General features: G+C 40.8%; 1 protein-coding gene across 5 annotated transcripts in view; it reads right to left on the bottom strand.

Annotated features, from left to right (window-relative positions):
• Positions 1-12,629, bottom strand: part of DAAM2 (dishevelled associated activator of morphogenesis 2) — a 202,292-nt gene that overhangs the window by 40,653 nt on the left and 149,010 nt on the right. For all 5 annotated transcript variants that reach the window (XM_039697967.1, XM_039697968.1, XM_039697966.1 and 2 more), the window contains 6 exons: positions 12,414-12,531; positions 10,814-10,952; positions 9,330-9,388; positions 8,766-8,950; positions 7,552-7,869; positions 581-688 (listed from right to left, as the gene is read on the bottom strand). In XM_039697967.1, coding sequence (XP_039553901.1) covers positions 581-688; positions 7,552-7,869; positions 8,766-8,950; positions 9,330-9,388; positions 10,814-10,952; positions 12,414-12,531 — 927 coding nt within the window. The remainder of the gene's footprint in view (positions 1-580; positions 689-7,551; positions 7,870-8,765; positions 8,951-9,329; positions 9,389-10,813; positions 10,953-12,413; positions 12,532-12,629) is intronic.

Genomic DNA, 12,629 nt, shown 5'->3' with positions numbered 1-12,629 from the left:
TCACTGGAGATAGAGAGATTGAAAGTGATTTGCTTTCCAAGAAAAAGAGGATGGGAAAGAAGGTATTCTAATAAATGGCCACTTTTAAAGTATGCTGTTGGTTCTATGATATGTAATTCAGACCATTTCTGTCACCTAGCCAGTTCAGGCGGTTGGCTGTTTAAGAAAAAATAGACAAAGCAAAAGACAGGTAATAGTCACCTTGCTCAGTGCTCAGGGAACTACAGCCTTTTTTCTCTAGATGAAGGGGAGAAACAGGAAGTTTGATATGCAAACATAAATGTAAAGCTCAGCAGCTTTCAGAAGTCAGTGGCCACTGACATTAACTAGAGCATTACCTGTTAGTAGGTTCTGTCTCTTAAGAGCTGCCTGTGAGCATGAAGTATGTCTGCATCCGAAGTTTAGACCCTGCCCCATGTGTCCATCCCAATTTCCTTTGGTCTTCAGAGTTTTCGAACAGTAGCAGAGCATCAAGTGATGCAGCCTGACTGCAGGTTGGCAAGGGCTCAGACCACTGTCGTGTATTCATTTCTCCTCCAGAAATTCAAGACAGAAAAGTTATGGAAGAGTTCATTCCTACCTGGTGCCTCTGATATGCGGAGAACATCTTTTCAAAATCTTCTAGATCCAGCACCTTGAATGCCTTTAAATCATCAATCTCATTCCAGATCGTGCCATGGATCCTCTCCTAAAAGGAAAGGACATATTTTAACTAGATAGAAAAAGTATTTATCTAAGACCATCCAATCCATTTGGATAGATCATTCTCTTCTACTCACTGGTCACATTGCTATCTACTACTGTTGTCATTTGAGAGGACACGCTTTGGTTCAAGAATCAAAGGAGAAAAAACAGTGCTCCATTTGGGTTTTTTGTTTGCTTGTTTGGGTTTTCTTGTTTGTTTTCAAAATACTGTTTTGTAGTTTTCATCACAGCAAGCCTCTAATGAAAAGGCACATTCCAAGACTAGCAGACCACATCTCAAGCATTATCCATGATCCCACAGCATATTTCCTTTCAAGAATGGCCATCTATCTAACACGATGATTGTGGTAATGCTGAAAGGAGTGTTACCATCAGGAGGAAAAAGCTTAGGAAAAGCACTGATGCATGACAAACCCCAGACACATCTTCCCTTTTTGCAAATTTTTCCAGGTTCTTTTGTTAAGCCTAAAGGGTATGTGGCTTTCATTATGTCTGCCTGTGAAAGTAGTTTAAATTATTATCTTATTTTAGTTTTAAGCTTTTGAGTCTTTGAAGTCTAATTGTTTCCTATTACATGAACTCTCTTGTCTACATGAGGTCTTTGTCAAGCCAGATAGACACAAACTATACCCAGATCCCCGAAACAGCATCATTCACAGTAACTGGAAATGTTCACAACCCTTATGATGATACATTGTCCTGAATGCCAGGAATCCTAGCTGTTTGGCAGATGATTAGCATGGAGGGACACAGGCACAGACTTCTACTCCTACTTGCTGTCAGCAAACCCAGAACAAATAGGCTCCTGCAGTACACCAATTAACTAATCAGCAATCATCCTAAACTAAGTGAAGGTCTTGGTCTCCTGCTGACAGGATTCTCAGGACAGTTATCCTTTCTGGCAGAGGACACAAAGACCAAACTACATTCTCCTTCCTAATGACTCTTAAGGTGCATGTTGTGTGGGACAAGCTTTGGGTGGCTTTGGGTGCTCTTCACACCACTGACACTACTATTCTTAGTTAATTTCGTTTATTAAGTGCATATTTATTGTACTTGATTAACTGCAAAAATAATGAAAATTCTGATTAAAAGAAAAAAGAAATAGACAAAAAGACTTATAAAAAAAGACCTAAGCAAATCCCAGGAGATAAAGAGCCAGCAGAACACTGATGCAGAGAAAGCCAGGGACCACAAGCAATAGCAATGAAACCCTCACACAGGTCCAGCTCTGAAGTATCTGACTTGTACCTACACAGCAAAGTGTGTTAGCACTTCATTATCAGAACTAATTAGGAACAGGCTCTACTTCCCATTCAGAGTCATCAAAAGGAATGAGGGAAATGTGCTAAGCCACAAGGCTCAAGGAGCAAGGAAAAAAACCGAGGAGGATAAAATGAGGGGGAAATAAAAGTGTGAAGTGTTCTGGAGGAAATTCCTGGCAGGGTAGACACTGTGGAGGAAAACCAACACCCTTTCTCCAGAGGCAGCCTGTGAATGCCTGAGGGTAAGGAGGGGTGTCTGCAGTGCTATTCACAGTGAGAGCATATCCTAGATGGGAGCAGCACCCATCCCTGAGCAGGTTCACCAATATGATTGTATCATCCCTTGACAATCAGCATGGCTCTTCTTTCCATAGCAGAAAGAACATGTGACTGTAGCATGGCAAACAGGTCTGAGAGGCTCATCTCAGGCAAAGCAATAGGAGACAAAATTAATTTTATTTTTATCCTAGCCCTGAACTCCACTGTCAATCTTAGCCAGAAACATCCAGGCAGAGTGATCATTCTCATTCAATTTCCATTGAATGTAAACCATGAATTATAAATCCTGAGGGATGTATTTGAACAGCAGAGCAGTTCTCTGAGTGCCTCACTGTTTCAGACTGTCCAATCAAACACTGAAATGGTAGAATATTTCTTGACAGGAGTCCTCAGAGTCATCACCGGGACAGAGCCCTGAGGATGCCAAAAAGCTGTTATGCTGTGTTTGGCAGAGGCTGGATGTGACTCAAGACAGCTACTCATGAGTCTTGCCCATCTACCTGTCCAGCTGCAAAAATCTCATGGGAGTGAGGTTTCCTTGCTAATGGCAAGAACAGCAAAAATGTCCTACAGAACAGTCTAGTCTGAATGAACTGCAAAGGTGCCAAAACAGGAAGTTCTGGGACTCAGAAAACGACTGCACAGAGTAGTTCTCCCGCTGCTTTCCCAGGAAAACAACCCTGTGAAAATTATTTCAACTTTAATTCAGATTCATTTTAAGAGCCTGATTGAATCTAGTCCTGTACAGGATGGTTTGTATGCTACTTGTAGCAGAAAGACAAATTCCAAAGTAGCACCCTTTGGAATAGTGTGCACAAAGAGAACTTTGACCAAAACAATTAAATTTTAGGGCTAATGCAGTCAAAGAAAAATCAAGGCAGGCAGAGGCATAAACAACTTAACACTTGCAACGGGCCTCTCCCTTCTATTTCTACTATAAGCTCTGTCCTTGAAAATTTTTATGTTGCTGCCAGATAACTTCCCGGACTGAACTCTTCATACACAGTTTACACAGTTATGGATTAACTGGCTGATAGTTCCTTGTCATCAGCCAGAGAAGACAGAGCATTTTAAGAGAAACAGACTTGCATAATGTGGTTGCTATGATAAATGATTCCCTCAGCACCATAAAAATATTTATGGTCCCTAAATAACAATTTAAAAATAAATACTTTATTCTCTGTCCCTAGAAAGAAAAGAAAAAAAAGAAACTAAAACAAAAAAGAGCAGTAATTTTATCTGTAATGTTTTTCTCTCCGTCTTCATTTATTTGTTTATTCATTCTACAAGTCTTCCAAGATCTGTGGTTCCTGTGCTTTGGAAAATTTTGGCCCACTTGGAAAAGCAAACCCTGTGACCTGTACGTCCCAGCATCCTCTAATGAAATGGTGACACATACCAGGTCAGGAAATATCTTATTATGAGAAAAAGTATTGACAAGGCATTTGCTCTATCAAGCTGATTTTTTGTATGTTGCATTTAACAATTCATTCACTGTAGCAGTTGCATCATTCCACCTTTATAGTGAATCCCAGTTTGCTGATGGACCTAATGGCATTAGAAAATGACAGAGTTTCATGGCACTGTAAATCATATCAAGCTGTCCTCTGCTACACCTAAAGGATGATTTTATTTACCCTGATAGATAAAAAATTATATTCTGGAAGGCATCAAAGTCCATCATGCCTCAGTAACTTCACAGCATGAGGGAAAACCTACAGTACTTTTGTTTGACCTGCAGGTTCAGAGATACCATGGAAACGATGAGTCTTCTGTGAATACTGGAGCAGGCAATTCAGCTTATTAGTAGGTTAATATTTGTAGACTATTAACCAGAAAAGTGGAAACAACTTAAAATTTTAATTGAGAATTCCATTATGAATCTGAAAAGTTATATGAACAAAACACATTTCTCAAACTTTTCCCTTCCTATTAGGTCCTTTCTTCAGTGTGAGAAAAATCCACTTCAAGCAAAAGCTGTATTTTTGCCTGGTTTTTAATCAAGACAGCTATTTGATTTCATTGTAGGCCTAGGCACCACCACAGCTATTATGAGTAGCTTCACAATGAGATTTTGAAGAACTCTTTCCATTTAACTTTGAGTCTCTAGCAGCATCCTTCATCATTTTATTATAAAATAAAATAACCATAAGCTTCAGTCTGCTTTTAGGAAAAAAGTTCCAGCAATCAGAATCATTGATAACATTATAGAAACATTAAAAAAAAAATAGTGTCAAAATGAACATTTTCTGTTATGTGACTGACTGATTTGGGAGATTGAGTTTGCTGGTTTTGATTTGATTTCTGTGTGCGTGTTTTGAGCTTTTTAAAAAACTCCTATATGGAATGTAGAACAAATACCTTTCTTATGAAACTATTCCAGTCAGGTCTATTTAGGACTGGCTAAAGAAAGCCTCTCTGACATCACTGATGAGAGTCATTACCAGGACACTTCATGGGAAGCTGCTTCTAAAGCCATGAGATAAGAAGCAGAGCAGTTGAAGGCTGACTTGATTTATTCTGAGAACTTCAAATCAATATATTTATATTTATCAAATAGGTAGCTATTAATCCATACTTCCAATTTTCTTGAAACCAGTCTATTGCTTGGATTCACCATAAATGTTTCATCCCTGATTGACCTTTAGTGTTGTGTAAAACTCAGAGTGAGAGAGCACTCTTGCCCAGAAACAAAGAAAGGAATCCTGCCAGGATATTACAGCAGTTATATTGCAATATCTTTTTCTTAAAAAACAGAGGTCCTTGGCACCAGCATTTCTGTAGTGCTGTATGAATGGAATTCACAGACAATGCTACAGTGCTGTATGAATGGAGCTGTGGTGTGGAAGGACTTCATCAGAACTCAGCCCATCCAGGCATCTAAATGTCTTTGCCACTGGTCATTAGCTTACATCAAAACTAGCACGAAGTCCTTAATTCTCAATGGAAATTAGTGGGCTGTTGGAGTTTCCTTATTATAAGCACAGATCCTTTCCAGTCAAACCTTTTTTTAGTGGTGCCCACGGGAACAGTGGACAATCTGTTATTGTCAGCTGCTAAGAGCCTGACTATATTTGATATTTCTCCCAACACCCAACAGCTCAGTTTTTTTCTTCCAAAGACAAAATCAACATTGGGAAAAAAAGGTGTCATATGAATTGCCCTGGAGAACAGCCTTGATTCCACTACAGAGAAAGTATATTGCAGACAAATCCCTGTCAGCCAGCCTTGTCCACACTCCTGTTGGCTTTCCCTTACTCCCTTGAGGCAAGCTGCATGGACAGAGAGGATTTTGCCCGCATATGGGCTGCCTCAGTCACCTTCACACCAGAAAAATCTCCTGAGAGAGACTCTGTACTAATTGCTTAGAGAAAAGTGATCTAAATAGTATGCAGAGATAACGAAGAGCTGAATATTTGAATACCTACTTGCAGCTCTAATTTAATGTACAGCTGTTTCCAATGCTGTGTTCCCTCACCTTGCTGTGTTTCGTGTATTGCTCCTGAAAATGTTTTTGTGGGGAAAAGTTGTACTCTTGTGAACTGCAAGTTAAACCCTACCACAAACCACAAAAATACTGTGCACACTTCTAAGCCTCAGTTTCCCAGGCTCAAAAAAACAAGATGTGCTGCTCTCAGACAGTGTGCTTGTTTTGAATCCTCACTCATTCCAGTCTGGCTACTCTGACAGCTCAGTTCAGAACACCACAGAAATGCAGCAAAGGTAACAAAAGGCATGACAAAGCCCATCCAACCTACTCATGACTTTGTGCTCAGAGGATTTATATCCATGTAAATAGAAAGATACCGAAGCAGGAAATCTAGGATAAATGAGGAAGATGACCAAAACCTATCAGTTTCTCCAGCAGCCAGTGAAGTCAAATCATTCCATAACAAAGTGTAACCCAAGTAACAACATGAGACACCTGTATTGACACCACAACCTCTGCCATTTTGCAGAGATCATACCAGGTTCAAAACACTAACACTGGTAGACACTCTAAAATGAAGGCCCCACCCTCTTATGCCCCTTTCCCCAACTATTTTGCCTTCCACAAAATAGTGTCTTTTAGCCATCTCACCACCCAGGTCTTCAATTTTATTAGCACAGCTGCCTTCACTCTTATCCAGAGGGCAGGATAAGCCTACAGTTACTGTACACTAAACAGAAACACCTGTGACGCTCTCTTTTTCATATAAATTCATATATATACATGTATTAGTTATTATTTCTTTTCTTCAGAGCACCAAGTTCCATGTTTTGCAAAGGAAAATAAATCCTCGTCCTTACATTCTCTCCCACACCCCCCACGTGGCCTTGACAGACAAGCACAGACGGTGCAGCAAATATTTCACTTCACTTTATTTTAAAGAAAAGGGGAGAGGGGGAGAGAGAATTCTTGTGGCATTCCAGAGGTCCCTGGACACTCATTCCAAATGCCGGAGTTGGGCCCTGGGTGAGTTTCAGTCTAAAAGAGAACCTGGGTTTCTAGGCAGAAATCCAAACTCAACACAGACAATTTTTCTCTTTCTAAATCAGTAAAAAAAAATTAAGACCTAAAGAAAAAGGGAGGGAAAAGAAGAAGGGAAAAAGAGAGAGAAGGATGAGAGAGAAGTGAAGAAGGACACCAAACCAAGGCAGAAGAAAAATGAGTGCAACAGGAAGAATCCAAATCTTCTGGGTTTTAGGGGTTTTTTTTGGGTTGGTGGGTTTTTTTTGGTTTTTTTGTTTGTTTTGTTTTGTTTTGGTTTTTTTTTTGGTTTTTTTTTGACAACCTGGAGTTTTATCACCTACAGACAGAGTAGACAGAGTTATAATCATTCAAGGAGAAAGGCAGCTTCCCTCATGAACAAGGCCATGAACAAACAGTGAGGAGAATCAAGACACCTTTCGCTCCTTGGTGATGGCTCTTGCCAGAGTAGAGGTGGCTCGTTTTCCAGATGGTTCTCACCATGTTTTGCCCACATTGTCTCTGGTCACTCTTTTCCCTGGTGTACAAGTGAGGGCAGCTCCGGTACACCAGTCCTGGAGATGTCCAGCTCTCACTTAGGTATTCAGCCCCGCTACAGCTTTGCTTGACCAGATTATTTGCATGCCCAGACCTATGCAGATCAATCTATCACAGGGGATGCACTGCGCTGCTGGAGATCTGGGGATACTCCCTAAATACAATTAATGACTCCTACTGACCATAGCCCACAGAATGCCACTTGCTCCTATGCCACTTTGCATTTTGTGGCATTAACCAACCCTGGGGTTGGTTACTCTGAAAGTAAATCAACTGAGTAATGCAGTTTCTTACCTCACTCAGCTTAGCCCAGTTGAAGGATTTCAGTGGATGTGAAGGCTGCGGGATAGATTTCTTCTTCAGACTGGGGCCACTGGTGCTGAAGGTGGTTGTTGAAGGAGGGGGCACCCCCATGCTGAAGAAGGGTGGTGCTCCTGGTGGAGGAGGAGGTCCTCCTGGTGGAGGTGGTGGAGCAGGAGGTGGGGGACAGCTGGAGAAAGGCAGAGGAGGTGGCAGTGGTGGCAAATTCTCGGACATATGAGAAGAGGACAAAGCTAATGGGCCACCTGGAGGAGGGGGTGGTGGGGGTGGGAAGGAAATGCTGCCCCCTTGCTGGAAAATGAAAAACACAGAGAAAAAGAAAGCAAACAGTTTAAAAGGCACAATAACTCCATGTTGCCAGCTGATGTGATTTTGTTACGACTCTCAAAATATTTGATGTTTTCTTTAAAGCCTTCTGCACTCAAAGCCATGCAATAAAGGGAGGAATCTCAGCTTTCATTTAAGAGAAAGTTTCAAGCCCACGGAGTTGTGGAGAAGAGCTTGAAAAAAGAACCATAAATGGCTCAGAAAAACAGAAAGCTAGTAAAAGAAGCCAAAATGTATTATTTTCTTCTTATGTATGAAAAAAGAGAAAAGTTCAATCTTATGAACTTTTGAACTCCTGGGTTTAAAAGCTAAGGGTTTGAAACACTGAATACCTGTCATTAGGCCTCAGTAATGCAAACTGGGAGAGGGGAGGAGGGAATGAATCTGCTTCCTGCAGTGTCTAACTTCTCAGGGCTGTGTTCTGGTGGCTCAGGCACACTGCTGGGGTACAAGGAGCATCTGCAAATGCCACTTCTGCAGAACTCTGAGACAGTTCAGATACTCTTGCAGCATGATAGGAATCCTGTTTCTTATATACTTTTGTATCAGGGAGGTTTCTCTCTATTCCACTGAAATAACCAGGGCCACCCCATTCAGCAGTGAAAATTATGGCTGGAGGAGGACACACGTGCCTCAGCAGCTCCTGCAAGGAAGGTGGCTGAGGAGAAGGAATGGAGCAGCCCATGCATGAGCCATTTTACACCACCAGGTCAGGGATTTTGGTCTCAGCTAAAAGCTGAACAGCTTCTAAGTATTCTCTGTTATGACCACAGATGTGCTTCATGCATAACATGCTTTTGTTCATCATTCACTAGTTAGCAGCCTTTAAACAATGACGGGGAAGGCTCCCAGTCTCATACCGAGAACTCATTAAGTTGAGCCACCAGATCATTCATCTGGTCTCGGGTCTGGCGCAGCTCCAAGGATTCCTTCTGCAGCTTGTCCTTCATTTTGTTCAGTGTCTTCATCATTTCATCCTTCTCCTGGGTCTTTGTTTCACATTCCCGCTCCTTCTTCTCTAGCCTGCTCATCAGCTCTGCATGGTCTAGGGGGAACACACAAGTGGGACTGATGAAACAAAGCTCATGAACAATCCCTGAGGAGATGTAGGTTATGCTGAAATAAAGCTGACACTTCTGTCAGCTCAAGCAGGGATGTATAATGACAGCAAGAAAAAGAAAATAGATCCTGACTGTCTTGACAATGACCTTCAGTGACCAAGACAGCAATGCCTAAGTTTCAGTTGGACTGTAAAATCACTTCACGTGAGGACTAAAGGAACCCCCATCCTGTGAAACACATAAACTGATCACCATGACACAAAATGTCTGCAAAAGAAAAAGTTGTGCCCAGCACTGCTGGTCACTGCTCTGTGGGTGAATTGGGATCAGTTTCTTTGCCTTAAGCACAGAGGATGAACTCACCTTTCCGGAACTTCTCTGCCTGATCCCTCCACTGCTTGACCTCATTTTCATTCACCAGCCTGAAAGATCAAGTGAGATCATTTAAACTTTTCCTGAGCTACCCAGGTTGAAAGACAAGTGGCCATGATGTGTACTGACCAGCGAAACTCAACCTGGTAAGTGTACAAGTTTATGCAGGATCACACCAGTGGTCCTTCTGGATCCAGATTCTACTCCCTAGCCTACAGCTAATAGGAAAAGGATGCCTCTTTACTCAATGTCATAAAAAGGGATAAAGGAATGTCTGTGGAAGAAAGTCGTGATACATTCCTGTCTTTAGGTAATGCCCTCAATAGGCCAAGTCTACTTATTATGAAAGAGAGAAGTCATCACTAAAGTAATCACAGCTGCTAAGGGTTACAAATTACCCCATCCTTAATATAAGATCAGATTGCCATTGTTTTTTTCTAATCTCTGTGGTTCTATTTTTTCTTTCTTAAAAGGAGGAAGAACACTTCTCTTTTGGGTAATACATCAGTAACAAGGCAATTCTCATATCTCATTGTGGCACAGCTATTTCCTACTACTGACAGAAAATATGCAGGGCATGCTGGGGATTGATTAGATATGCAGAATGAGAAGTAGCTATGAAAGCAGAAAGGGAAGATCAGGCATGAAATCTACAATGAAGTCTGGTATCCAACACCACTGTATTTTTCCAAGACAAAAAATCAGTTTTGATTTTGGCTCACACCTATAACAAAAGGAACTGTAAAACTTTTTGTATAGGAGAATTTGGTTTCATATAGGACTTATGTTCTATAAATGTTCTTTTCAGTGGATAATTCGGAAGGGTAATGGGCCATGAATTACCTGCAGAGGCAGTTGGATGAAATGAAGAATCCAAAAGTTTGGCTAAAAAAGGACTGAGAACAGGGAAGTTGAGAAGAGAGCCAGCTCATGTAGCTAGACTTCTCAAATGATGCATCCTATGGGAAAAAATAATGGTAATGCCCTCAACCAAGTCTGTGGGTGAGAGTAAACAGACATTTTACGAAGAGATAGGAGGTTTTGTGTGCCAAGTGGGGACTGCGTTCCCCTATTTGCAGTCTTTCTCAACCATGTGCTCACTAGTAGGAATGGGATCTACATAGAGATTATGACATTATTTTTACTTTTTAGTATCAAGGAATGCTTTCATGAGCATCCTGAATTTAAAAAAGGCACATGAGGAAGCCTTGTTATAAAGTCATGAGCATTTTTTCTGCTCTTCATACCACAATAACAGTTACTTGAAGTCAAATACAAGGACTTTGCTAGGAAATACTGCCAAGCTAAGATGTCATTAGAAGGAAACTACTTAGAAGACTAAACGACTTAACAAGACAATGAGAAGCTGTAAGTTGAATACGAAAGTCTCACATATGATATTTTATTTCTTAAGCACCTGCATATGGACCATATCCTTATACCTGCATAAAAGAAATAATACTAAAGCAGCTTACATTTTAATGATATTTTTGACATTGAAGTTTTCCAATGGAGCTATATCTGGATCATCTCCTCGTTCATCCTGAAGAACAATTTGTTGGAGTATTCTGTCCAGCAGCTGCCACTGCTGGAAGTTTCCTCCATTTCTCTTATCTGTAATGAAAAAAGACCAGCCCATGAGATCTTCCAATTCCATGCCAAAGTGCACAGACCTGCCAACAAACTGGCATTCTTTCCTCACCTTTCATCTCAGTCCTGTGTGCGATGAATTACAGAACACAAAGACTAACTCTGAACAGTTACTAGCAGATTATTTACAAACACCTGGCAAACTGGGACAGCTCATAACAGTCACAGGCAACTTTGTGCCTGATGTGCACATTCAGGCTATGCAACCCTTTTGACAGGTTAGCTATAAGCTGCACACTAAATGTCTATAAAAAGGATTTCCTTGTGATAACTAACACTCAGTGTTTTCTGGGGCTTGATGTTGAGGTCACTGTAGAAACAATGAGATGTTCTATTTGCATGCGTGGTTATCTTCAGTTCAGTGAAATTTAACCAGCATGAAAAATTCATACAAACATGACTGGAAAGTGCAGAGATAAAGAAGAGAAATTGAACCAAAGGGACTGATCCCATGGATATCCAAACAGAAGAGCCAGAGCAACATTAAGTCCACCTCAACTCTCTAAGTTATATAACCTAGATCTTTAGATTCTTTAAAACTGCTCCAGTACAATCCTACCCTGGCCTAACAGGATTTAATCTTTCTGCCACCAAAAATCCCAGTCAATACATAAAGCTCAAGCTCTCTCCTAAAGAGTAATATCAAAGAGGCCACTGAGACAAAGTATTTCTCAAATTTGTGCATTGCCATACTTGAATCTAATGAGAACCTGAGCACATATCACATTACTTGCTGAAAAGCACACCTCAGTACATCTCCCTCATGTTCCTTTCTCGGTTTGACTGCTCAAATATGGATGAAAGTCATGGAAGACCAGCACCTCATACCTAAGAGGATCAAGGCAGGCAGTTCTTTAGTGATCTTGCTGTTAAACTCTGGATGCATAACTGAATTATTTTATTGCACTTAACAAGAAGATTCTTTTCACTACCTTTGGAAACAAATTCCAATATTATTTTTTACTTTGCATTTGGGAGCTCTCCATTGATGCACTGCCATGAGATAGCATCCTGAAGACTTACTGTGGAATTTCCCAGTGGCAGAACGGCTTTCAGTACTGTACTGTTTCACCAGAAAAAATCCTCAGTGTCTTTTTTTAATATTCCAAATGCTATCTTTTTCTGGGAATTCCCTGATCTATAGCACAAGGGCTCTTTTTTAAAACTTCTGATTTAAAATCATTAAAAGCTCTGTCAGTGACTAACTGGAATGACTCAGCTACTCAATTTTACTTGCAAGTGCAGAGAGGTCAAACTACTGCCCTAAGTATTGCAACAAAAATTTTGCAGTGTAAGATACCAAGTTCATTAGCCACAGCCAAGCACTGAATAGGAGACAATGGCAGTTTGTGCCCTGGTATCTATGAACACCAGTTTCACCCAGTTCTTCAATCCCTTGCTCTGGAAATCTGTAAACGTACTCACATGGCATCTGCAAGCAGTGCTGGAGGATGGATAACAAATAGGGATAGGCATCTGTATGCTTCAATCTCTTCTTGATCAACTCAAACATCTGAGAGGCACTTTTTGTATCAATGTGGATCTGAAGGGAGAGAAGAGAAAAACCATCCATAGTAAAAGCCTGATTAACTGTGAAAGAGCCAATCAATACAAAGACAAGCAAATTTTCCAGCAACTGGA

The sequence above is a fragment of the Passer montanus genome, unplaced genomic scaffold (genome assembly GCF_014805655.1).
Source record: "Passer montanus isolate IOZ18808 unplaced genomic scaffold, ASM1480565v1 scaffold12, whole genome shotgun sequence".
Classification (NCBI taxonomy): domain Eukaryota; kingdom Metazoa; phylum Chordata; class Aves; order Passeriformes; family Passeridae; genus Passer; species Passer montanus.
This window is presented reverse-complemented; position numbering and strand designations above follow the sequence as displayed.